The sequence below is a fragment of the Microtus oregoni genome, unplaced genomic scaffold, assembly GCF_018167655.1.
Source record: "Microtus oregoni isolate MIOR12 unplaced genomic scaffold, Mior012 000002F_ref0000024, whole genome shotgun sequence".
Lineage (NCBI taxonomy): Eukaryota > Metazoa > Chordata > Mammalia > Rodentia > Cricetidae > Microtus > Microtus oregoni.
This window is the reverse complement of record NW_024543061.1, coordinates 25,221,785-25,247,704: the sequence shown is the minus strand read 5'-3', so window position 1 is coordinate 25,247,704 and position 25,920 is coordinate 25,221,785. Positions and strand designations below refer to the sequence as shown.

Here is a 25,920-nt window from a genome sequence, read left to right as displayed (position 1 = left end):
ACTCAAGAGGCTGAGGCAGAAGGATCAAGTTTGAGGCCAAAAGAAGATTTAAAAAAAAAAAAAAAAAAAGGAAAACGAAGAAATCAGAAGAGGCAGGAAAGTATAAAAAACCTCATTCCCAACCACGGTACACAACACCAAGATAACCACAGCAAATGCTTAACTTTTATTCTAGACTTGGAATTTTTTTTTCTTTGCGTCCTTTGTTTTTGTTTTGTTTATGTTTTAGGAGAGTTTCACTTTGTAGCCCAGGCTAACCTAGATCTCACCTCCTGTCTCAACTCCCCAAGTGCTGGGTCAAGAGGTGTGCACCACCACAACTGGCCTTGTGTTTCAGGAAAATTGGATCACATTGTGTTTAATTCGCTTAAGGCTGCAAAAGGAGTAAAGTGCGGGAGTTAGCACTTGAATCAAGTTTCATTAAACCTTTGCCAGGCACCCCTGACCCTCAGTACCCCAAAACCTCCTAGAGGTGCTCAGGTTCCCCAAGTCTGGGTGGCTTCTTCCTGCTGCCAGGGCCTCTATGAACCTGGACAATCACGCTCTACTTTCTCCTGAAATGCGGTGAAAAGCCCTGAATTCTCATTATTTCTCCCACCCCAGGGATTCTCCTGAGTTCCTATAACAACCTGGCCAGATTCCATCTCATTTGACACAGTCATCAAAGGCAGCCTCAAGCCAAAAGAATCAGTTCCATTAAAGCCCTGAGCTTGGCAAAGAGCATAAAGGAGGAGAGCCAAAGTTCCTGCAGACAGGCCTGAGGGCCCAGAAGGGAAGACAGCCAGAGGAACCTGTTCGCTCTGGGCCTCTAGGCTGGAGCTGGCCTAACTAAGCTTTGCTCAGAGGTCCTGTGGGGTGGACATGGCCACAGTCACCTGTGTGGACAGGACACAAGAGCTGGCCACTCTGGGGATTTTTCAGAGAGGCTTGGTGCTCACAAGAAATGTGTCCCTGTTATGCCCTGCTCCCCAGCCACTGTATTATGGCGCTTGGCAAAAGGCCCTAGAGAAGGAGGATGCTGGGAGGTCAACGCTGGGTGAGCTTGGCAGGAAGTCTTTTTAACCAAGAACAAACAGGCAGCCCCTGAATGGAAAAGCTCCGAGGGGCCCAGCTGGCTCAGGGGATGCTGCTGGGCTGTGGCCCCTGCTGAAGCCCCAGGCTGGGAGCAGCCAGGCCAATGATGCTGCTTCCCAACTCCCCATCACTAGCCTGGCTGCCCACAGCCAGCTCATAGGCCCCAGGGGTGAAACTACTAATACTTTGCTAAATGGACACTTTCTAAATTCCTATCTCTCCACCTGTATATTAGTGCAGACTTCATCAGAGACGTTTCTTTGTACAGTGGAGGTTTAATTAAATCTCTTTAATTAATTTAATTGAAATCTTACAACTGGTCTAAATGCAGAGAATGAGTGTCTGTGGAGGGCTCAACCATAACCTGTGGATTGCTCAGCCCTAACTGGGACATCTAGGTCAACCCCCAGCCCCAAAGCTCAGGGCCTATCGCTGAAGAAGAGGCAGAAGGAGCCAGAAGTTAGGGAGCAAGGGGACAAAGCAGTGTCTTCTTGACATGACAGGACACTATCTTCCTGACTCACAGCAGTTTGAGCCTGCACGAGACCTGCACAAGATGAAGCCAGTCAACACTCCAGCCTGGAGCTGGGGAGGAACTCATGAGCCCCAACCCCTAGCAGAGGAGTTACTGATAGCTGATGGTTCCCAAGAAAGGGAGAATCTATTTTCTTTGAGGGTGTAAGCTGACCATGCTCCAATGGATGATCCCACACCTCTGAGTCTGAGCAGCGTAGATTGGAATCAGTGGGTTATTTTTTGTTTGGGTTTGGTTTTTGCTTTTCAAGACAGGGTTTTGTGGTTTGGCTCTGGCTGTCCTAGAACTTGCTTTGTACACCAAGCTGGCCTCAAACTCAGAGATCCACCTGCCCCTGAGTGCTGGGATTAAAGGCATGCGCCACCACCACCCTGCTGATGGAGGAGGGTCATCTTTCTATCTGTTGTTTCATTGGTTAAGTAATAAAGAAACTGCTTGGCCTCTGATAGGGTAGAATATAGATAGGCGGAGTAAACAGAACAGAATGCTGGGAGAAAGAAGCTGAGTCAGTGAGTCGCCATGATTCTCCCACTCCAGACAGACGCAGGTTAAGATCTTTCCTGGTAAGCCAGCTTGTGGAGCTACACAGATTATTAGAAATGGGTTAGATGGATATGTAAGAGCTAGCCAATAAGAAACTGAAACTAATGGGCCAAGCAGTGTTTAAATGAATACAGATTGTGTGTTGTTATTTCGGGACATAAGCTAGCTAGGTGGCCGGGGTGCTGGGGACCCAGCCCCGCCGCTCCTACTACTACAAATGGCACCTACTACTACACCCTGCAATTTAAAAAAAAAAAAGATATATAGAGACTGTGATGGTTTGAATGAGACAGGCCCACATAGGCTTATAGATTTGCATTTTTAGTGCCCAGTTGGTGAACTCTTTGAAAAGATTAGGAGATGTGGCCTTGTAGGAGGAGATGTATCCCTGGGAGTAGACTTTGAAGTTTCAAAAGTCCACACCAGGCCCAGTGTCTCCTCTCTCTGCTGTGAATCAGGATGCAGAGCTCTCAGCTGCCACCCCAGAACCATGCCTGCCTGTATGCCAACATGCTTCCACTAGGATAATGGACTGGCTCTCTGAAACTGTAAGCAAGCCCCCAGTTAAATGCTTTTCTTTTAAGAGTTTCGTTGGGAGCTAGAGAAATGGCTCAGTGATTAAGAGAACCGACTGCTCTCCTAGAGAATCCCCGTTCAAGTCCAAGTACCCACTTGGCAGCTCACAACTGTCTGTAACTCCAAGGTCTGACACCCTCACACAGACATACATGCAGGCCAAACACCAATGCACATAAGATAAAAATAAATAAATAATTTTTTAAAAAAGAGAGCTCCTTAGTCTTGATGTCTCTTTGCAACAACAGAACTAAGAGAGAAGATGAGGCTGGGAGGGTGAGGGGGTGGATCTTGGAGGAGTTCAGTGGAAGAGTTGGGGATGAATATAATCAAACTACATTGAATGCATGTATGAAGTTCTCAAAGAATAAAAATATTGCATTTTTATTTTTATTTTTCAGGCAGGGCCTCGCTACATAACCCTGGCTCTCCTTGGAACTCACTATGTAGACCAGGCTGACTTCAAACTCAGAGAGATCCAGAATAATCTTTCCTGGCATCACAATTCATTTCCGGGTAACATGCAAGCTTCTCTGTAACCTGTGTGATGGCCATGCTTGGTTGTCAACTTGGCTACATCTGAAATTAACCAAACCCAAACTGCTGGGTGCACTTGTGAGGGACTCTTCTTGATTACGTCATTCCAGTCAAGAAGACCCACCCTAAATCCACATCCTTTGAGGTGAGAAGGCCCCCCTAAACCTGGGTCACACCTTCTAGCGGCAGCCTATATACGGGATATGGAAGAATCCCTTGTTCATCTGGCAAGCCCATTCCTTCGCTGGATTGGATCCTACTTCTTCAGGATTGCAGTGTATACTGCAGACCAGCTGAGACATCCAGCCTCCTGGACCAAACATCTATCAGATTGTTGAACTTTCTGTTGGAAGACAGCCATTGTTGGAATAATCGGGCCACTGACTGTAGGGCACTCTATAAATAATAAATCCCATCTGTATAGTATATATTCCTCCTCTTAGTTTTGTTTGTCTAGACAACCTGGACTAGTGCGTCCTGTGTAGCTAAGCCGGAATGCCGAATAGACACCTTACCATCTACTGTTCAGGGTGATAAGACAAGATGGGAGCAGGAGCGTCTGGCCAAGAGCTGAGGGCAAGTGAGAGGCAGAGGAGAAACTGGGAGAGGGAAAGAGGGGAGAGCAGAAGGAGGAGAGAGGGGAGAAGAGAAAGAGGGTGGGGGGGGATAAAGGGAGTATTGGGAGGGAGGGGGAGGAGAAAGAGGAGAGAAGGGGAAAGAGAGAAGGAAGAGGAAGACTGAGAAAGAAAGACAAGGCCCCTTTTTAAACGACCATTTAAAACTGAAACCCAGGGCCTGTCAGATGACGTTTTAGGTAAAGGTACTTAAAACTAGGTCTGGCAAGCTGAGTTTAACACTCAGAATGGTGGAAAGAGAGAACTCTTTCCCAGAACTAAGTCACACACACACTCACATACAATAAAGAAAAAATTGAGCCCACACAATGGGTAGGGATGTGCCAGGCAGAGAGTGTGAGAGCTAAACAGGAGAGACTGGCATGAGAGAACCAGTAGGCAGTAGGGTCTACAGCTGGTAGGAAGCCTGAGGTTTACGCCACTTCCTGCCTTGACAACTCAACAGCTGGTTCTTGCCTGGGGCTGATCTGTGTGTGTGACCTAGGGCCAGAGATACTGGCACTGCAAGCAGTCTCCAGACCTCCTCGTAGGGTGTCCTGGTCTCCTTTCTATCGCTGTCCCAGAAACACTTTGACCAAAAGCAGAAGAGAGAAAGCTCAGTAGTTAGGAGCACTTGCCGCTAGCACAGAAGAGCTGGGTTCCGTTCCCAGCACCGATTATGTTCAGGTGCTAGGTATGACAAAACTGCCAGCAAATAAACAAAAACCTGACTTGCAACATGGCCGTGTGTGTGTGTGCATGTGTATGCATGTGTGTGTGGTGCATTACTGCATCTGTACATGCACAGAGACAAGATGAAGACACCAGGTGCCCTGCTTTATCACTCTCTGCCATTATTCCTTTAGACAGGGTCCCTCTCTGAACCTGGAGCGAGGCTCATGGCCAACAAGCCCCAGGAGTACCCATCTCTACCTCCGACAGACCTGGCTCACATCCACATCTGTCTTTTTATGTGAAATTCTGGAATTCAAACCCAGGTCCTCAGGCTTGTTCAGTAAGCACCCTTACATAGCGAGCCATCTTTCCAGCCCCTTGGGAATTTAAAATTAAAAGTCCCATTAGAGGGCCAATGACGTGGCTCAGCAGGTAGAAGCAGTTACTGCCTGCCTGATCTGACCACCTGAGTTTAATCCCCAGGCCCCACACCTTAGGACAAAACCAACTCCCAAAAGTTGCTCTCTGACCTCACATTTGCACCGTGGCACATAAACACATATTCTCTGTCTCCCTCCACCACCCCAAACACTCACTAAATTAAAATGTAACTTATTTTTTGAAAGACCTGAACCCATCTGAAAGGCCAGTAATGGAAAACCATATGTAAATGTACAGCATGACATGTGACGGTTTCTATGTAGTGGCTAAGTATGTGGTTTTCTCCTTCCTAATAGGATGCTTCATAAATTTGCACGTTACCCTCGTGCAGGAGTCACGATGATCTCTGTACTTGTAGTTTTAGCATCTGTGCTGCCCAGCTGGGCGCTTCCCACCCAGCTCCACAGAATGAGTCTTCAAAGAGGAAAAACAGAGGGGCTGGAGAAATGGCTCACTGTTTAAGAGCCCTGCCTGCTCTTGCAGAAGACACAGGTTTGGTTCCCAGCACCCACGTGATGACTCACAACTGCCTAACTCCAGTTCCAGGAGGCCTGATGCCCTCTTCTGGTTGTGGAAACACATGCACATGTGTGGTACACAGTCATACATGCAGCCAAAACTCCCATACCTATAAAATAAAATGTTTAAAATGTTAATTTAAAAAAGAAATTTTCTCTGAAACAATTTTATATACATATCATTTTTCTATTTATCAAAAATGAAAGCAAATTTGCACACTAATGAGATGAAGATGTTTATTTTTGCATAAAGAACTAAATCTCAGTGGGGCACAGCATGCACAGCTGTGATCCCAACACTCAGGAGGCAGAGGCAGGAGGATTGCTGCAAGTTCGAGCCCATCCTGGTCTACAGAGTGAGTTCTAGGTCATCCTGGTCTACATAATGAATTTCAGGCCAGCCAAAGTTATATAGTGAAACTTTCTCCAAAGACCAAAACCTAATAATATCAACAATAAATCTTGGCTGGATGTCTGCTTTACAGAATGTAGAACATCTTCAACAGTTTTCAGAGCTGACAGATATGTTGATTTCATAAGCAATGCTGAGATCATCACTTCACAGAAATACACACTGCAAAATGGCAAAAGTATGTTTTAGGGCCATTTCAAAAATTCCTAGAAAGTGTTCTAATTCCACCAAAATTCATTTAATGACTTTTAATTTTTAAGCATTTGTTAATATATAGGTTGTATGTTGATCATATTCTTTCTAATATATTTAATCTTTGTTTTTAAATGAAGCACTATCAACTCTAAAAGAAATTTTATGTGTGTACATATGTGTAGAAATGAGTTTGTGTGTGTGTGTGTGTAAATGTGTAGTGGGATGGGTATGTGTGTACATGTAGTTATGTGTGTGTATGTGTAGGTCAGAGGTCAATTTCTGGTTATCTTTATTGCTCCCACCTTACTTTGCTACAGGGTCTCTGAACCTGGAGCCCTCAGACTATCCACAGCGACTGACCACTGAGCTCATGGACCCTCTCCTCAGCACTGGGGTTACAGACACATGACACCACATCCAGCTCTTTATGTGGGTGCTGGGGACCCAAACTCAGGTCCTCATGTTTGTATGCTAGACACCTTACCAACTGACCATGTCTTCAGCCCCAGCAGCAGATGCTTAGAGAAAATTAATGTCCTATTTCTGAGAACCCCTACTTTCCAGTGTTAGTGTCCCCAGTGAACTTGATCTAAATCAGCTGTTTAAACAAGTTCACCAGGTTGTTCCACAGCTTTATTAGATCCAGAAGGACCTAGGAGACTAGGGAAGCACACTCTGAGCACTTCTGTGAGCATTCTGCTTCCAGAGGATTCCCAAAGCCTGGGAACGCTGTCCCTAATATAAGCGGAGACCCAGAGATGCCTACCAGTAGCAAGCCTCTACCACATGCTCCTGCAGCCTCCTCAGCAACTCAGAACTGAGGAAGGCACGGACCATGAACCGAAGCCTCTGACACTATGAGCTAAAGAAATTCTTTCCCCTTAAGCTATTAATATCGGGGTAAAATAACATGACAGTGTCTGCCATCAACCCCCCTAATCCCACATTTAGTGTACCTGGACTTGTAGACTTTTTATAAATTTTATTTATTATCATTGTGTGTGGAACATGCTACAGTGCATGTATGGCTGTCAGGAGACAGCTGTGTGGACTTGGTTCACTTCTTCCACTTTTATTGGGACCTAGGGCTGGAACTCAGATCACCAGGCTTGCACAGCAAGTGCTTTGGCTGCTGAGCCACCCTGCCAGCCCTTAGGGACTTGTTTTCTCCCTGTTCGGGGATATTAGAATCTATCCATCCTTTTAAGGCCAAATTCATCCAAACAGGGACAGTGTTTCCAGTTACTGTGTGCGTCTCTCACTTCCATACCAGTCTCACGTTTTCCACAGCCACTTTCCCTGACGCAAACCTGCATTCACCGTCTCTTACTGATCCCTATGATCCCCGGCCGCAAACCTGGATTCGCGGTCTCTCAATGAGCCCTATGTGTTCTCGTGTAATGGCCTTTAGAACCCAGGCACTGAATGCCAGTGTGCCACATCTCCACCCTTCCAGTGAGCACAACCAGGAAGCTGGGAAATACGTTAGAAGTATGTGTGCACACACATGGTATGAAGTCCTGGCTTCACACTAGTGCCCATGGTTCAAATGCAGCAGCACCACATGGCTCCTCTCCCTCTCCTACAGTGACAGTCCCAGGTCTCAACACCAGCAGTTAACTGGAGTTGTTTGCTTTATACTTAATTTTTTACTCTTTTTTGTGTGTATGTGCATGTGTATAGGGGTGCCCATAGAGACCAGGAGTGAGCATAGGTTCCCCACATGGATGTTAGATACTGAATTTGAGACCTCTGGAAGAAAACTGAGCCATCTCTCCAGCATCAATGTTTGCCTGCTTGTTTTGACAGGATTTAATGTACCTGAGACTAGACTGGATCCCTGATCCTTCTGCCTCCATCTCCCAAGTGTTGGCATTGCAGGCATGAGCCAACACCCCATTCCCCCCACTGCAGTTATTATTCTAACCTACATTGCACTCAGCATAATTCTGAATTACTATATTAATATTAGTACTGAGTGGGTGTTATTAATATTTCTGGCACTGAAGCGAAGGTTCAGCAGTTAAGAGCACTTGATTCTCTTCCAGAGAACCCATGTTCAATTTCCAACACCTGATGTGGGAGTGTCATATATCAATCTGTTGATTTCATTGGTTAAGCAATAAAGAAACTGCTTGGCCCTCATAGGTTAAAACATAGGTGGGAGGAGTAAACAGAGCAGAATGCTGGGAGAAAGAAGCTGAGTCAGTGAGTCGCCATGATTCTCCCACTCCAGGCAGACACAGGTTAAGATCATTCCTGGTAAGCCAGCTCGTGGGCTACACAGATTATAAGAAATGGGCTAGTCCAGGTGCGAGAGCTAGCCTAGAAGAGGCTAGATAGAAATGGGCCAAGCGGTGTTTAAAAGAATACAGTTTCCGTGTAATTATTTCGGGGCATAAGCTAAGCTAGCCATGTAGGCGGCTGGGGTGCTGGGGACGCAGCCCTGCTGCTCTTATTACTACAAACACCCACATGGTGGTCTGTAAATCCAGTTCCGAGTATCTAATGTCCCTTTTCTAACTCTGTAAACACCAGGTAAACACGAGATACATAGGCATGCATGCATGCAAAATCCCCATGCACATAAAAATACATATATACATTTGAATATGCATACACACACATATATATCATATATATGGTGTATGTATATATATCATATATAAAACATATATATTATATATATATACATACATACACCATTTGGCTAGCACTTTGTTTTCAAGATGATCATTTGTTAACCTTTAAGTGATGACTGAAATAAGAATACCCAACTCATGCCACCTTAAGACAAAATTAAGAAGAACTTAGACCCAGGTGTGTTGTCTCATGTTGGGAGGCAAAGGCAAGAGGATTATTATGTGTTCAAGGCCAGTCCTGGGCTACATAATGAGTTCCAAGATAGCCTATGCTACAAGATGAGAGACTGTCTTTAAAAAGAAAAAAATCCTCAAATGTGGTGGTATAGAACTTTAATCTCAGCACTCAGAAGGCAGACACAGTCAGATCTCTGTGAGTTCAAGGGCAGCCTGGTCTACATAGTGAGTTCCAAGCCAGCCAAGGCTACATTATAAGATCTGTCTCAAAACAACAAAATAACAATGGCAAAAATCAGCATGGGTGGGGGAAGACACCTGTCTGCAGTTTTAGCACTTTGGAAGTGGAGGCAAGAGGAACAGGAGTCCAAAGGTAGCATCAGCTACAGCAGTGGTCTGAATAGCTATGGCCCCCAAGGACTCGTGTTTGAATGCTTGGCCTATAGGAAATGGCACTAATAGGAGGTGTGGCCTTGCTGGCAGAAGTATGTCACTGTGGGAGTGGGCTTTGAGGTCTCGTTTATGCTCAAGCTATGCCCAGCGTGGTAGACAGTTCACTTCTGTGGATCAAGATGTAGAACTCTCAGCTTCTTCTCCTGAACCTTGTCTGCTTGCATGCTGTCATGCTTCCTGCCATGACAATACTGGACTAAACCTCTGAAACTTAAGCCACCCCAATTAAATGTTTTCCCTTATAAGAGTTACCATGGTCATGGTGTCTCTTCACAGCAGTAGAAACCCCAAGACAGCTACATTATGAGTTTTGAGGTCAGCCTGGCTGTATTCTGAGTTCCAGACTAACATGGCCTGTCTGCCTTCCTTTCCCCAAATAAAACAAAAACAAAGGTGCCATTTGCACAGCCCTGCCTTCAGAGGTCTCTGCATTCCATAGCCCACATGGAAAGCTGGGACATCTCTCCTGCATTTCTGCAAGCTTCCCTTGCTGAGCTGGATGCTGTGCACTGTGTCCTGCACAGAAGTCTCAGTCCTCCGAACTCCTAGGTAATCTTCTTGCAGCGGTTTCATGAACCATATTGACTGTACCAAGGATTCCTTGGGGCAGTCATGGAGTGGACCATTGCATGCGTTAGAACTTTTTCCAGCACGGAATGAGATCAGAGCTCAGCCGCATCTCACTGTGCACCTCATATGCCAGTCTTCCAAAGCTCACCCATCTTCCTGCTCCCCTCCCCAGTTTGGGCCTCTCCTTCCATCCCCCACCTCTCCCCTTTTAGAATCAAGCACACAATTCTTTCCCGCTGTCAAGCAGAGCCACCTCCTCCTCCTCTGAAGCCTTGTTCAAGGCATTCTGAGAACAAAGACAGCCTTCTTCCTAAGAGAAATTACGGTGGATAAAATTGCCTCTGCCTCATTACACATACAAGGGTTGGAATCTTTTTAAAGCTTGGCCAGTTATAAATTGCAAGCCAACAGCTGCAAAACCTTCTGAAGACGATCCTATCCACAGACTCCAAGACTGCCTCAGATCTGGGACTGCAGGTGGCCCAAGCTGTCTGGGATCATTCCCTCGCTGGGGACCTTCATTGTGCACAGCCTCCTTCTCGTGTCCTCTACTGTCCTCCTACCCTCAGATCTCCAACCAAGCAGTCACACCCCACTTTCCCTTCTGGACACCAGTCACAGGGTCCTTTAGACGTGAGTTCTAGTCTACGGGGGACCTGGCATGCCATATGTCCCGCAGCCCAGCCAAGCACACTAAAGTTAGAGACTCTTTCCTATCACTACCTTTGCTTCTGGTGAGGGTTGAGACTGCTGTCTTGCTGGCCTGGAGGTCCACGCAGGACCCTTGCAGACTTGGGAGGGAGGGATTCAAGATTTTCTGAGAATACTAACTTCCCAAGAGGCTGGCATGTGCTCCTGGAGACAGTCCCCCACGCTGCTGCGGCAGTGACGGGAAAGGCAGATCCCCTACTGGAAGCCTATCAGAGCTCTACAAGGATAGAGTTTGTGTGCCGTTTGAACATTTGAAAATTGCTATTACCTGGGTTAACTTCTAATTAGTAAGTGTTTGAGTTGCTTTGACATTTTAACTGCTAATGGGAAAGGGAGGTGTGTGGTTTGGTTATTATTAATTAATACAAGAAATCAGCCCTAAATGGGTTGGTAACGTATAAGTAGGTTGTGGTCTTTCAAATGTAAGTGTTCCACTGGGCGTGGCAGTGCATGCCGGTAATCCCTGCATTTAGGAAGTGGAGGCAGGAGGAGTAGAGAGTGAGTTCCAGGTTAGCCTAGACTAAATAACAAGACCTTGTTTTAGAAAAAGAAGAAAATCAAAATAAGCAAAAATAGCAAAAAGGCAAGATTCGAAGCAAGATGTAGATGATGAAGGACAACAGCAAATGAAATGCTGAGTGGAGGAGGGAGGAGGGCCCCCTGGAGGAGAGAGGAGGGCCCCCTGGAAGAGGGCCCCCTGGAGGAGGGACGTGAGCTCCTAGTAAGAGGGCATCGGGTCCTGTAGCACCTCCTCTGTTCCCAAAACCTCCCTGCTCATGGCCAGCAGAGGAGCAATGAAGGAGCTCCCAAGTCCCCTAACCCATTCCCCGCCAGACCACCAACGCCACCGACATCTCCAGCCTTAAGTTAAGCACTAGCCCCCATAGACTCCTCACCAAGCTAGTGGCATTTCTGTTGGGATTTCAGAACTATGACTGCATCTGGGTTTGGACAAGGTGATGTGTCACTGTGGGCGTGGGCTTTGAGGTTTTTGTTCTGAGCAGCACACAGTCACTTCTGCTGCCTGCAGATCAAGATGCAGAACTCTCAGCTCCTTCTCCAGTGCCATGTCTGTCTGCATGCCACCATGGCACCACCATGAGGATAATGGACCAAACCCCCAAACTGTAAGGTGCCCCCAATGAATGGCTTTCCTTTACAACAGTTGCTGTGGTCATGGTGTCTCCTCACAGGAATAGAACCCTAACTAAGACAATCAGTCATAGAACTTTTTAGGATAAAATATTACTGAGCCAGAAGAGTGGGTTTTCTTTTCAAGTTTGGTGCTCTTCCAAATGTTTATGCAATCACCTCCATTACAGGAAACCAGACAAAGCCTAGGTGTGCAGTGGACTTGGCCTTTAGGGCCAATCAAACCAGATAGATAAATATCCAGGCCTTATGTCTTGTTCAGCATATGTCTAATAAACGAGTGCTATCTCATATGAATATGAATTCCCACATCCATTTCCCAAACTCATACGAAAAGACACACTTCTTAAGCTGCCCTTGCAAAGAATTATTTTTCAATTTAATAATACTGAATGCTTCTCAGCCTTTTGGATAAGATGAAGAGATAATAGCAAGCATCATGTGTGGAAGTGCAGCCATTCAAAGTCTCAACGTCGCTGATGGGAATGTCATACGGAAAGCCACTTTGAAAAGCCCTGTGATAGTCCCCCGAGAAGTTAAATATCTATTTTCCACACTTGCCTTACGAGCTAGCCATCTTGTAAGATCAACCTGGTTACAACACAGCCAGGGCTACATCATGAGACCTCCTCTCAAAAACAAAAGAGAGAGAAAGAACAAAGAAAGCATACATTCACACAAAGGATGTTCATAGCAACTTTATTCATAGTAGCCAAACACTGGGGATGGTCCAAATGTCCACAAACAAGTCAATGGACAAACAAATCCGTGAACATTTACTCAGTGGGACACTTCTCAGCAATACGAGATGACTGGCTGACAGACACAGCAACACGTGAAGCTGTGGGATTCCATTAACACGCTACAGTCTAGAAACAGCAAACGAGATGAGAAGCTGGTGGGAGCTGGGGACAGAGGGGACTGGCTGCAACAAAGCACAGCCAGCTGTTAAGATGACAGAAATGTGCCAGGCAGTGGTGGTGCACGCCTTTAATCGCAGCACTCTGGAGGCAGAGGCAGGCAGATCTCTGAGAGTCTGAGGCCAGCCTGGTCTACAAGAGCAAGTTCCAGGGCAGGCTCCAAAAGCTACAGAGAGACTCTGTCTCAAAAAACAAAACGAACCAACCAACCAACAAGCAAAAAGATGACAGGAATGCTTTACACTCTTATGCATGTACAAGTGTGCACCTGCACATATACAAGTACACCATGTGTGCTCGCGTGTGCATTGTGCATGTGGAGGCCAGAGCTTGGTTAACATTGGGTGCCTTCCTCAGTTGGCTTCCACCTTATTGTTTAGAGGCAAGTGTTTCACTGAGCGGGAACTCATCCATGTTACTGCACTGGTAAACACCACAGCGATCCTCCTGTCTCCACCTCCCCAGCTTACACAGGAAGGCCACTGCACTTGGCTTTTTTTTTTTTAATGTGTGTGTATATGATGTTCCTGTGTGTGTAGTTGCACATGTGTTTGTATGCATGTGTGTGTGTGTCCAGGTGGAGGCCAGAAGACAACCTCAGGTCATCCTTGGGCTTGCCATCTACCTCCTTTAAAACAGGATCTTTCATTGGGCTGCAACTCACTGATGGGATATACTGACCTGCACAACTTTAAAGGCACACAATGCCATAATAAACTCGATATTAAAAGCCATGCACAACGGTGGCCTCAGAGAGACTGGAACTGAGCACGGAGGATAACGAAAGGTACCTACCTTTTGCTCTGCTAACCACATCTAGACTGCTTGATACCCCTTTCCTGCCATGCTGGGGATCTAATCCAGGGTCTTGCACACATAGGCAAACACTATATCGCTGAGCCCCACCTTGAGCCCAGTTTGAACTTTTGTACTGGGTATATAATTTACATAATTGGTAACATCATTGAGGTTTTCAAAAACATAAATGCTGTTTCTCTCAAAAGAGTACAGTGAGCACCAATGGAATCATGGGAGAAGGCTTTCGGCACGAGTAGGAACGCCCTCTTGATTGACTGAGCTAGACAAATACAGAGATGGATGACTTTCCTTTTACCTTGAACTTCCTTACCCTCTTCACCTCCTCATCCGTTCTGAGGACCCACACATTCCAGAGTGACAAGACACAAAGGCCAGGGGCCTCCACTGAGTGCCAGCTGTGACTCACCTCGCTGACAAAGAGTGTCCGAGGGTCAATGATATCCAAGAAGTGCCGGAAGCGACCGTAGAAGGATGTCTGCGGAAGGAAAGGAGAGGAGGTCAGAGGCTGTACCCAAGCTCAGGACACTGATGGCCTCAACCACAGTACCCAGGATTCCCCCACGTGGGTGATGGAGGCCACCAAGGCCTCAGTCCTCCTCCCAGGGCTGGGAGCTTCCTAAAATCAACACAGAGAGAGCATTAAGATACAGCATGATGTCAGGTGTGATGGCGTACTCCTTTAGTCCCAGCATTCAGAAGGCAGAAGCAGACAGATCTCTGTGAGTTTGAGGCCAGCCTAGTCTACAGAGTAATATTCAGGATAGCCAGGGCGAGAGAGAGAGAGAGAGAGAGAGAGAGAGAGAGAGAGAGAGAGAGAGAGATCGATCATGACTGGGGCTAAAGAAATGACTCAGCCATTAAGAGCATTAAGAGCACTTGCTGCTCTTCAGAGCACCTGAATTTAGTTCCAGCACCCACATCAGGTAGCTCACAACTGCCTATAACTTAAGACCAAGGGGATCCAATGTCCTCTTCCAGCCTCTGTGGGTAGCTGCATTCATGGGCACAGATACACACAGACACATATCTTTTAATATATATATCTCATGACTTCTCCAACCTTTCCTCCAAGTGTCCCCCATGTTTCCCCTCCCTCCCACTGTTCCAAGATCTAGTCTGGGCACTTCTGTAACACTCAAGCGCCCCTAGGTACACGGGCACCTTCCTCACTCAGGAACTCCAGAGAGAGCTTGCCTGGAAGGTTCTGCTCTGCCTCCAGAGAGCAGCTCCCACAGGCAGAGCCCAAGTATGGCAGTCCCAGCTCACAGCCCAGACCCTCCTTCAGCTCTTTGCCCTGTTGCCACAGTGAAGTGCGGGACAGGAGAGCAGGCTTGCCCAGGAGCAGGGGCCCTGGAAAAGGAGGGCTTTGTTGTAAGCAGGCCACAGGCATTCAAACACAGTGAAAGGGAACCAAGCAACAGGGCTGCTGGGCCTTCTGCCTGAGGACAGAGCCAATAGGGCAAGACCGGGCTCAGAGGGAAAAGAGAAGGTGTTGGCTCAAGGATGAAGGGGCAAGATGCAAGCGCTGGGGGCTTCATGCCTCACTGCGCTCTGGGCTTGGCCCCAAAGTCCTCCGCAGAGCACGGCTCTCCAAGTACCACTCTCTGCACTGAGAAGGAAACAGGACTGCCCCACTCACCCCCTCAGGGCTTCCCAGGGCACTGCAGTGACTTCAGCCCTCGCTCTTCCCAGGAAAGACCCTGCAAGGTCCCTGAGGGATGTCAAGGGTCTCATTCCAAGCCTAGTCTCTACTTCCATTTCTTGCCCACCCGCCATGCCTGCACGGGGCAGCTCCTCCACAGCGACTTCCATCCCAGACAGATGGACAGAACAGAGACCAGACTAAGCCTCAGCACCATCTTAAGTCAGAGATGCTCTTTCCTAACCTCCCACAGCCCGAGGGGCTGAAACTAGTCTCCACTTGAGACACACACACACGATGTTCATTCATACCATCCTGGCAAAATTTCATCCCTAAGAATACAAGGGGAGCCCCCACTGCACTGTCCATGAATGGACTGACGACGGTTTGTAAGTGTGAACACCATGTCAACTCGTGTGTTCAAGCGACAGTTACGATATAAAAAATGATTTTGATTTCATAAAATGCATTCAGCAGTGAGGGCCCAACTTAATAAGGAAGGAGACAGAGAAGGATGGATTCTTTTTTGTGGCACTGGGATCAAATCCAGGGCATCAGGCATGCTAAGCAAGTACTCTACCAAGACACAGAGATACAAAAAGATGAACAAAAGGCCCAATGACATCCAGCCTCTAAAAAAACAAGGTTTCTCCCAGGAAGTGGCTTATTTCAGGGCTGGGACAGAGAAGGGATAAGATGAAACTAATATATTTTGTGGTTTTAGAAAGTGGTAATGTGGCTGGAAAGATGGCTCAGAGGTCACTTGTTGCCCTTGCAGAGGACTTGGATGCAGTTCCCAGAACCCACACGGTGGCTCACAACTATCCATAACCCCAGTTCCAGGGAATCCAACAATGCAGACATACATGCACAAAAGCACCCATATACATAAAAAAATACTATAATAATAAAAAAAATGCTGTATTCAAGTCAAGTGTCCTGAGCACAGTGATCAGAGTTCTAGCGCGAAGCGGGGAATGAATGTGACCTATCCTCAGGCAGCTGGGATAAAAAGAAAATACCTAACTGCGCAGGGCAACCACACGACCCCACAAGCAGGTGCTACTGCTTTGTTCCCTTCCAGATTGAAGACGCCCTTGACAGTGGCATCTGCTCTACTGTGTTTCTAGATTCTCTGGTCACCTCTAGACAAGGGTGGCTCAAGCGCCCCTTGTTGAACTAGAAGGTCACTGAAATAGACTACAGATGAGCTGGTGTGGTGGGGCGCACCTCTAATCCCAGCACTGGGAGTGGCTTGAGGTTAGCCTGGTCTACACAAGAAGTTTTAGGCCAATCAGGGCTACATAGTTTGACCCTGCCTCAAAAAAAAGAAAAAGGTAATATTCTGTTTTAATGGAAATAAAGTACAAGCTGGTAAGCTAAATAATGCATTTTTCTTTTTTAAAAATTATTTATTTTATTTTATGTGTACAAGTGCTTTGCCTGTGCATATGTGTACCATGTGCATGCCTAGTGCCACAATGTAGTGCTAAGAACAGAACAACTCTGGTCCTTGACGAGAACAGCACATGCTCTTAAGCACCTCGCCATCTCTCCTACCAGTGATAGACACACATGATGGCACGCTCGAGGAGACTGGGCCGGCGCTCAGGTGCTCCCTCTTCTCGCTCTTTGGTTGCTGGCTTCCCAGACAGACCCGACATACAGCGAATGTGACTGGTAAGCAACCAACAGTCTTGAGGCTTCCTGAAGGGATGGTGGCAGAGCGCAGCTTCCACATGAAGGCAGGATTAGAAAGAATATCAGGCTGAGGGAGATGCGGATGAGGGCGGGTGCAGGTGAGAAGGGCATGGCCCGAGTGATGTGACTTCTGGAGGACACCCCAGATGACACTTCTACCTGCTGAGTCACCCTGAGGTCTGTCTTGATCCTGTCTCAACGTCCAAAGGTCGCCCGTTCCTCCCTACCACAGCCACTGTGTGTGTGTAGGGAATGGGGGGAAGGTCCCAAATGAAGTATTTGCTCTGCAGACCTCTGCAGATGGCTGCTGAGCCAGGCCTGGGAAAAGTACACGGTGCAGGCTTGCAGTTGCTGAGAGCCATCAAGAACTGACTGCAGACAACAACCAACAACAAACACCCTGACCAGAGCTCAAAGAAGACATCACAGAGCACACCGGAAACACCCAGATCTCTTCTGGTTTCTTCCCGACTGGGGTGAAGCAGGAGACATGTGCAAGGAGCTACGGGCTATGGTCCAGAGGTGGCAAAGGTCACTGAGCCCACGGGAAAGACTGTGGTCAAAAAATCAATACCCATGTCGAAGCAGACTGCTCATTCATTTCCCGACTGCTCAGACCCAAATAATCACACAGAAACTATATTAATTGCAACACTCTTTGGCCTTTAGCTCAGGCTTCTTATTAACTAACTCTTACATCTTAAATTAACCCCATTTCTATACATCTTTGTATCTCCATGAGGCTGTGCCCTACTGGTAAGGTTCTGGCTGGCATCTGATGGCTTTCTCCTTCAGCAGCTATATGACATCGCTCTGATTCTGCCTACTTTCTCTCTGTAACTCTGTTAGGATTTCCTGCCTGGCTTTACTCTAAGCCATTGGCCTTTAATAACCCATGGCAACAAAATATAATCATAGCATACAGAGGGGAGTCCCACACCATCCCCAGATTTTTATCCACTGTTGAACACCTACTGTGTGCTCCACGCTGTGCCAGCAGCTAGAAGAGAGTCAAGCTCGCTGGCCACCGGAGAGGGAGGAACCCATGGGATGCCTAGTGTTCCAGCTACAGTCTAAGGCCATTGACCAGGGTAATGAGAGCAAGAAGCATGTAACCGTCACGGAGAAGATAAAAATCCTGTAATGATCAATTACATTTGAGATATGTAAAGGCCTTTCTAGATCTTTTCAATAAGCGCTTAGAAATAGAGGCTCATAAAAGGCACCATGAGTTGGGATGCTAAGCACACAGCCTGGTCTCCCAGAGGCCTGCCCTTGAGTCTAGCAGTCTTCCTGACTCACTGCAACAACGGGACTATACAGCAAGGGAACGGTAGGGAGTCTGCCAAAAAAAGACAGGAATATTCAGCACAGAAGGCCTGCTAATGGTGTGCGAAGATAGAAACAATGCCAGGTTACCAGGACAAGAACTGACTTAAGTCCAGACTGAGGCAGATCACAGGGTGTTGTTTCCATGAAAACTGCAAAGTTAAGGTCAGTGTTCAGTCTTGAGACCAGAAACACCATGACACTAGATGCTTGGGGTGATTATGAAGCAGAGTGGCTTGGATCTGCCAATCAGAAGTATATGTGGGAGCTAGGGATGTAGCTAAGTGGTAGAGCATAGCATGGCTAAGGCTCAGGATTCGACCCCTAGTGCTGTGAGAAAATAAATAAATAAAATCAAAATAGGCCGGGCTGAGGACCTGTATCCAGTGGTAGAATGCTTACCTATCACAGGAGAGACACAAAAGGAAAATGTGCATGCCTTGGTCTTTTTTAAGTATATATATGTGTGTGTGTTCACTTATGCGTATATCTGTGTGCTTGCATGAATTTATGGGCACCACATGTGTGCAGATGCGTAAAGAGGCCAGAGGGTATTGGACTCTCTGTAGCCAGAGCTCCACAGAGAAACCCTGAAACTGGAGTTCAGGCGGTTGTAAGGGGCCATGTGGGTGCTGGGAAGTTAAGTTGGGTCCTCCACAAGAGCGGCAAGCACTCTTAACTGTTGAGTCATCTGTCCAGCTCTGCATGTTTGATTTTTGCTGACAGTACTAAAACAGCCAACTTCCGGCTACGGTCATCATGATCTCAGGGAATGGAGTTTCTTGGGGATTGGGAGATGGATCGGCAGGAGGACACTTGCCTTCAGGCATGTATGCTAGGTAAGCATGGTGGTCCACATATAACTCCAGCCTTGGAAAGCAAAGATGAGGGATCCCAAAGCAAGGTGATTTGACTGAGAAACCCTAGCTCAAAGAGTAAGATGGGAGAATGGTAGAGAATGGTTCTTGGCATCAACCTCAGGTCTCTACTGCAGGTTCACACGTGTGTATGCACACAGACATACACGCAGAAACATGCAGAACATACATACACATACACGCCAACCACATACAAACAGAGAGAGGAAAAACGGAGAAGCAGGACTGAGCAGCTTCAGTACTTAGTAGCTGGTATCAGTTCTTATTATAAATAGTGTTTCTGAGTTTTGTCAAAAAACATTGTTTCCAGCCACGGGTAGCATAGGCACTTAATCCCAGTATATGGGAGGCAGAGGCAGGCAGATCTTTGTGAGTTTGAGGCCAGCCTGGTCTACAGGGAAAGTTTCAGGTCAGCCAGAGCTTCACATAAAGAAACCCTGTCTCAAAACACCCCAAACAAACAAAAAACATTGTTTCCCTGCAGAAAAAAACAAAACAAAACAAAAAACCATTTTAGCTATGTCTGTCCCTCTCTGTCTGTTGAATGGAACGTGGTTTTTACTTTCCCAGTCTGACTTCATTTTACTTTCTCAGTACTTAAAAATGTATAGTCATCTCCTCCTCCACCGGCCCCATTCAGCCCCATCTTTGCTCAACCACACCGGGCAGTTTTCTTCTTTACTGGAAGAATGAGTCAATGAAACCAATTCCTTCCCTTTCTCTTCACAAGCGAGATGAGTCAGCTCACTGTGGGTAGCACCCGCCCCCTGCAGCCCCAAGCTACCCCCATTCCCAGGTACAGCCTAGAAATTGCCTGAGAGACCTGCTCACCCTGGTCCCAGATTCTAAATCACCCTTCTTCAGGAAGGATTTGCACAGGGTCAAGCTAGTGGGCATCGGCACGACCCTTCACCGAGTCTATTAGCAGCAGAGGCACCTGCACTGCATCAGCACCAGGGACGACCTGGGACTTCCCCGGCAGGCCAGATCTCCAGGGCTGATTCCACTTCTCTGGGGTGGGCTTCAGACACCAGCATCTATTGGATACCTACCCAGGGGCTAGAGAGACGGCTCAAAGTTTGAGTGAAAACCTGAGTTTGGTTCCCAGCACTCACACTGAATGCCTCAAAACTACCAATAACTCCAGATCCAGGGGATTGGATGCCCTTTTCTGGCCCTTTGGGGAACTTATACTGGCATGTGCAAGTATATGCACACTCATAATTAAAAGGTACATCTTTTAAAAATGATATTTACCCAGTGCTCTGGGGAATTGTTGAGTCCCCTCCTCAACACAACCCCCAAAAGCTACTTTGGCAACAGTCAGCTCATGGAAGGATTCTAGAAGTTCATTCCAAGCAAACTAAATGAGAAGCAGGCTCACAGCCACACGATTCAGCCTGCATCAACCTCTCAACTTTGATGTGATGGGTGTTCTCTGCCACCCGAAGTCTCTCCGAATCCCACAGGCAGCCTGGCCTGCTGGTTCAGCATATGCTTGACCCGCCCCCCCCCCCCCCCCCCAGGCATCTGAACAGGCAAGTAAGATTCTGAAGGAGCAAGAGCATTAAAGAACTGAACGCACCAGGCTGGAGAGATGGTTCAGTGGTTAAGAGCACCGGCTGTTCTTTCAGAAGACCTGGGTTTGATTCCCAGCACCAACACGGCAAATCACAACTATCTATAACTCCAGTCCCAAAGGATCTGATGTCCTCCTCCAGCCTCCATGAGTACTAGGCACAAACATGGCGCAAAGATATACATGCAGGCAAAACATCCATTCACATAAAAAAAGACAAAATAAAAGACAGACATGGGGGGGGGGGGTAAACAAACCAACAACTGTAATTCCGCATAGGTGGAAAGACAAACAGGAAGAGGCCTGTGTGCTTATTTCCTGTTCTGGGCCCTAACCTGCCAAATCAGTATCTGAGTCTGAAGGAAAGAATGGGGCGGGGGGTGAAGGAAAGGAGGAGGGAACATACGAAGGGGCTGGAGAAGAATGTAGGAGCTCCATGGATGGAGCGGAATGCGTGAAATACCGTCCTCAAGATACATGGCTGTCACACTCGTGAACATGCAAGACCACGCCAGTCAACATCCCAGCATGGGTGGAGGAGGGACTCATGAGGCCTCACCCTTAAAAAGGAGCTACAAGCAGCTGATAACTGCGGGGGATGGAGAGCCATGTCCTTTAAGGGTGTGGCTGCTGGCAGATGACCCCAAAGAAATGCCCCAACTAGACTCGGTGGTCACAGCACTGTTGCTCTTGCAGAGGACCCAGGTTCAAACCCCAGTACCCACATGGTGGTTCACAACTATTGGTAACTCCAGTTCCAGGGATCTGACAACCTCTTCTGACTCCAGTGGCACCAGGCATGCACACGGTGCACAGACAAACATGCAAGCAAACACTCATATACAGAAAATAAAATAAGTCTTTTAAAATAGAAAAGAAAATAAAAATAATGAGAGACTGGAGAGATAGTTTATAGTTAGAAGCTTTTGCCGATCTTCCAAAGGATCTGAGTTCTGTCCCCAGACCCCATGTCAGGCAGCTTGCAATGAACTGTCTGTAACTCCAGTTCCAAAGGACACCTGTACACTTGTGTGAATATAAACACACAAACATAAATAAAATATTAAAACATTTTTTTATAAAAAAAGAATAGGTCAGGCAGTGAAGGTGTATGCCTTTAATCCCAGCACTCAGGAGGCAGAGGCAAGTGGATCCCTATGAGTTTGAGGCCAGCCTGCTCTACAGAGTGAGTTCCAGGACAGGCTCCAAATCTACACAGAGAAACCCTGTCTCAATATAATAATAATAATAATAATAATAATAATAATAATAATAAGTGTGGTGTTGATGGCACATGCCTGTAACCTCAGTCCTGGGAGATAAAGGCAGGAGGATCAGGAGTTCAGTCAAAGTCATTCTCAGTCATAAGCAAAGCCAGCCTGTGCTACATAAAACCTTGTCCAAAAAAAAAAAAAAGAAAAAAAAAGCTGGGTGGTAGTGACAGTGTAATCCCAGCACTCAGGAGGCAGAGGCAAGCAGATCTCTGAGACCAGTTTGGTCTACAGAGTGAATTCCAGGACAACCAGAACTACACAGAAATCCTGTCTCAAAAAAATAAAAAAATAAAAAATAAAGAGTAGGGGGAGGCTGATGTTAACACTAATTTTTATTAATTTTTTAAAGATTTAATTTTTTAAATTTGTGTGTGTGGTGTTGCTCTGGAAACCAGAAGAGGGCGGGCATTAGATCCTGCGGAGCTGCAGCTACAGGCCGGCCCCTGACGAGGGTGGTGGTAACCACTGAGCCACCTGAACTCGGGTCCTCTGGAAGGATCATTTGTATGCACTCTAAACTGCTGAGCCACCTTTCCAGCCCCCAGTTTTCAAATCCCTATAACAAGCTGCAATGTGAAGAACACTTGCTCCTGGAACACGTTTCCTTCAAAGCCTGAGGCTCTATCTCTCTATCCGTGTGGAATGCACTAGGTATACCCAAACAAAAGATATTCTACAAAATATCCCAGTTCTTCCCAACACAGTCAAGGTAAAAACAGAAGAAAAGTCTGAGAAACTCAGACCAAAGGATACTAAAAAGATATGCAACCCAAAAGCACTCTGGAACCCTAGAAATGAAAAGAGACATTAACATAAAAAATAAAAAGTACGACCGGGCAGTGGTGGCACATGCCTTTAATCTCAGCACTCAGGAGGCAGAGGCAGGTGGATCTCTGTGAGTTCAAGACCAGCCTGGTCTACAGAGTGAGTGCCAAGACAGGCTCTAAAGCTACACAGCAAAATCCTGTTCTAAATAAATAAATAATAAATAGTACAATTCAGTCTGGAGTGTGCTGATTTTTATTTATTTTTTTATTATTCACACATTAAATAGATTTTTGGTTTTGAATTTGTTTCTTTTTAATTTTTACTTTTGGCAGGAAGCAGTTTCAAGACAGGGTTTCTCTGTGTAACAGCCCTGATTGTTCTGGAACTCACTTTGTAGCCCAGACTGGCCTCAAACTCACAGAGATCTGCCTGCCTCTGCCTCCAGAGTGTTAGGATCAAAGGCACGCACCACTATGCTTGGCTTTACTTTTACTTTATGTGTATGAATATTTTGCCTGGATATTGTGTATGTTCACATGTGTGTCTGGTGCTGGCAGAGGTCAGAAGAGGACACCAAATTACCTGGAGATAGTTGTCAGCCACCAGGGGAATGCTGGGAATCAAACCTTGGTTCTCCACAGCCCCCACCCATTTTCGTGAGACACCTCGTCCTGGATGATCTGGAACTCATTACATAGACAGACTGACCACAAACTCAAAGAGCTCTACCTGCCTCTAGAGTGATGGGATTAAAGACAAGTACCACCTCACCCACATATTTATTTAATTCTTTGTGTGCCACACATGCGTGGATGCCCATAGGCACCAGAAAAGGGTGTCAGATCCCCTGGAGCTGAAGTTACAGGCTATGTGAGCCACCTACCTAACATGCATGCTAGGAACTGGACGTGGGTCCTCTGCAAGACCAGCAAGCATCCCTAACTGCTATACCATCTCTCCAGACACCAATTTTGATTTTTTTACTTTTGACAAATGTACCTTGCCTCTGTGAAATAATAAAGAACCTTGTGTAAGAGTAGTTTGGGAATTCCTTGTTCAAACTTCTGTTAACCTAAAAGCATTTCTTTCTTTCTTTTTTAAGTTTGTAAAACAAACCAAACTGGGTGTGATACCTGGGGAACTACAGCTGAAGTTCTCCTCTGGTCTCCACACACGGGGGAACACAAATGCACACACAAACATACAGAAATCTTTATTTTTAGATCTGCCCCCTGACCGGTTAGTAACTGAAACAGCGGGATGTTCAGGTTTGCATCAAAGCAATACATTGCCTGTGAGCAGGGAAGAACACAGGAGAAATAGCTTGGCCTTAAACTGGCAAAGCTGACGCTGAATGATGGGCAGCCAAGGGTTAGAAGATGAAAGGCTCTGGTTCTGTGGTTGAAACCCTCCAGAATAAGGAACACTGACATAAGCTGATCTCCCTGATACAAGTACCTTCAGCCTGCCCCAGGACTGCAGCCATGCAAAGTGCTGACCTCCTCATTGGATCTCCTTTGTGTTTGCTTTAAAAGGTCATAAAACATTAATTCACACACCCCCCCACCTTAAAAAAATAGCTGACAGTAAATACGCCTGGACTCTGGAGCTCAGCTGTCTGAGAAGTCACCAAATCTGTGAACTGCAACTCTCGCCTGGAATTAGAGGACCTTGTACCTGTCACAAAGAGCTGTAAAATTTTCATAAGCCAATATGCAGAGGGGGGAGGGGGTGTTTGGCCACCATCATCATCTTACAGAGAGAAAAGCAGCCATGGACAAAACCCATCCATTCCCCTTTCTCTGCTCTGATCCTGCTCATTGCTGCCCCTCCCACTACCTTCATAGAGAGAACCCTGAGCAGGGAGAGAAGGGCTTCCAGAGAGAAAGGAAGACCTCAGTCCCCAGTCCTACAAAAAGCACTCAGACTAGAGCTGTAGCTTGGTTGGTAGCATGTTTGCCTAGCATGCACAAGGCCTTGGGCTTGGCCCCTAGGACCCCATAAAACAAGGTGTGGTGTTGAATGCCTGTAACCCCTGCATTAATCAGAGGTGGAGGCAAGAGGATCAGAAGTTCAGGGTCATCCTTGACTGGGTGGTAAGTTTAAGTCTTGTGAGCTACAGAGACTCTGTGAGGGATGAGGAGCTGAGAGAGACTAGATGGGGATCCGAGTGCTCCTTGAGTGGGCTCTGGGAACGGACCATGGTTTATGGACATCTGTCAGGCCAGTGCAGGCTACTACAGTAGTAGATACCTACTGTGTGCCAAAGACTGAGAACAGGACCCAGGACCCAGACAAAGATGGCTGGGCCCAGACAAGAAAGTAGAGATGTGAGGATGAGATATTCAAGGTCATCCCCAGCTACAGAGTTTAGAGACCAGCCCCTGAAGGACCCTGCTCACTCAGAATGTATGTAACAAACTACCGTGCCTTTAGAATTACCTCTTGAAGAGTGGAACAGTGTTGCCATTTTACAAGATTCCCAAGGGACAGTTTAAATAAAATTTGACCAGTCGCCCCAATCAGACTTGTAAGTCAATTCCATTCAATTCCACAAACTCCACTGCCCAGTCTCACTAATCCATAAAGCTCTGTGACACCCTTCTGCCACCAGACACTGTGCCAATGTGGTAACCTAACAGTGGAGGAGGGACTACGTGACAAGGTAGACAGTCCCTGATCCCATGGATCCTTCAAGGAAACGATTCTTTGTAGATACTGTAAAGATGAGGAGGAGCGGGAAAGAGTTGAGAGATGTTTCAGCGGATGCCCAGGGATGGGAGGGAACAGGAGAGGTCTGAGGGCTGAAAACCAACCAGTATGGTGGAAAGAAGGGTGCAAGTGAGGAGTCATACGTCAAGGAGTGGGCATTGCAGAACTTGAGGTCCCTTCAGATACAAAGTCTGTACCTCAAAAATAGAGAAAAACACTGCAGGTGTTTAAGGATGCTTCCTGTGTGGGAATCACCTGATCAGACCGCATTGCTGGGACTCTGCCTTAGAGAAAAGGGAAAGGCTGGAAGAGGGCCAGAGCAGGACTGGAAGCCCTGTCGGAGGCTCAAGAAATACATGGCGGGGTCTGGCTTAGCCTTGGATAGGGCAGCTATGAGACTTGTTGGGGAGAAGCGATCACAGCTCTGACTGGACTGAGAGGACTATGAAATACGGAGAAAAATCTAGGTTTAT

At 46.8% G+C, this 25,920-nt stretch overlaps 1 protein-coding gene across 2 annotated transcripts in view; it reads right to left on the bottom strand.

Moving 5' to 3' along the window:
* Sfxn5 (sideroflexin 5) overlaps window positions 1–25,920 on the bottom strand; it is a 117,286-nt gene that overhangs the window by 89,396 nt on the left and 1,970 nt on the right. For both annotated transcript variants that reach the window (XM_041639763.1, XM_041639755.1), the window contains exon 2: window positions 13,971–14,039. In XM_041639763.1, the coding sequence (XP_041495697.1) occupies window positions 13,971–14,039 (69 nt within the window). The remainder of the gene's footprint in view (window positions 1–13,970; window positions 14,040–25,920) is intronic.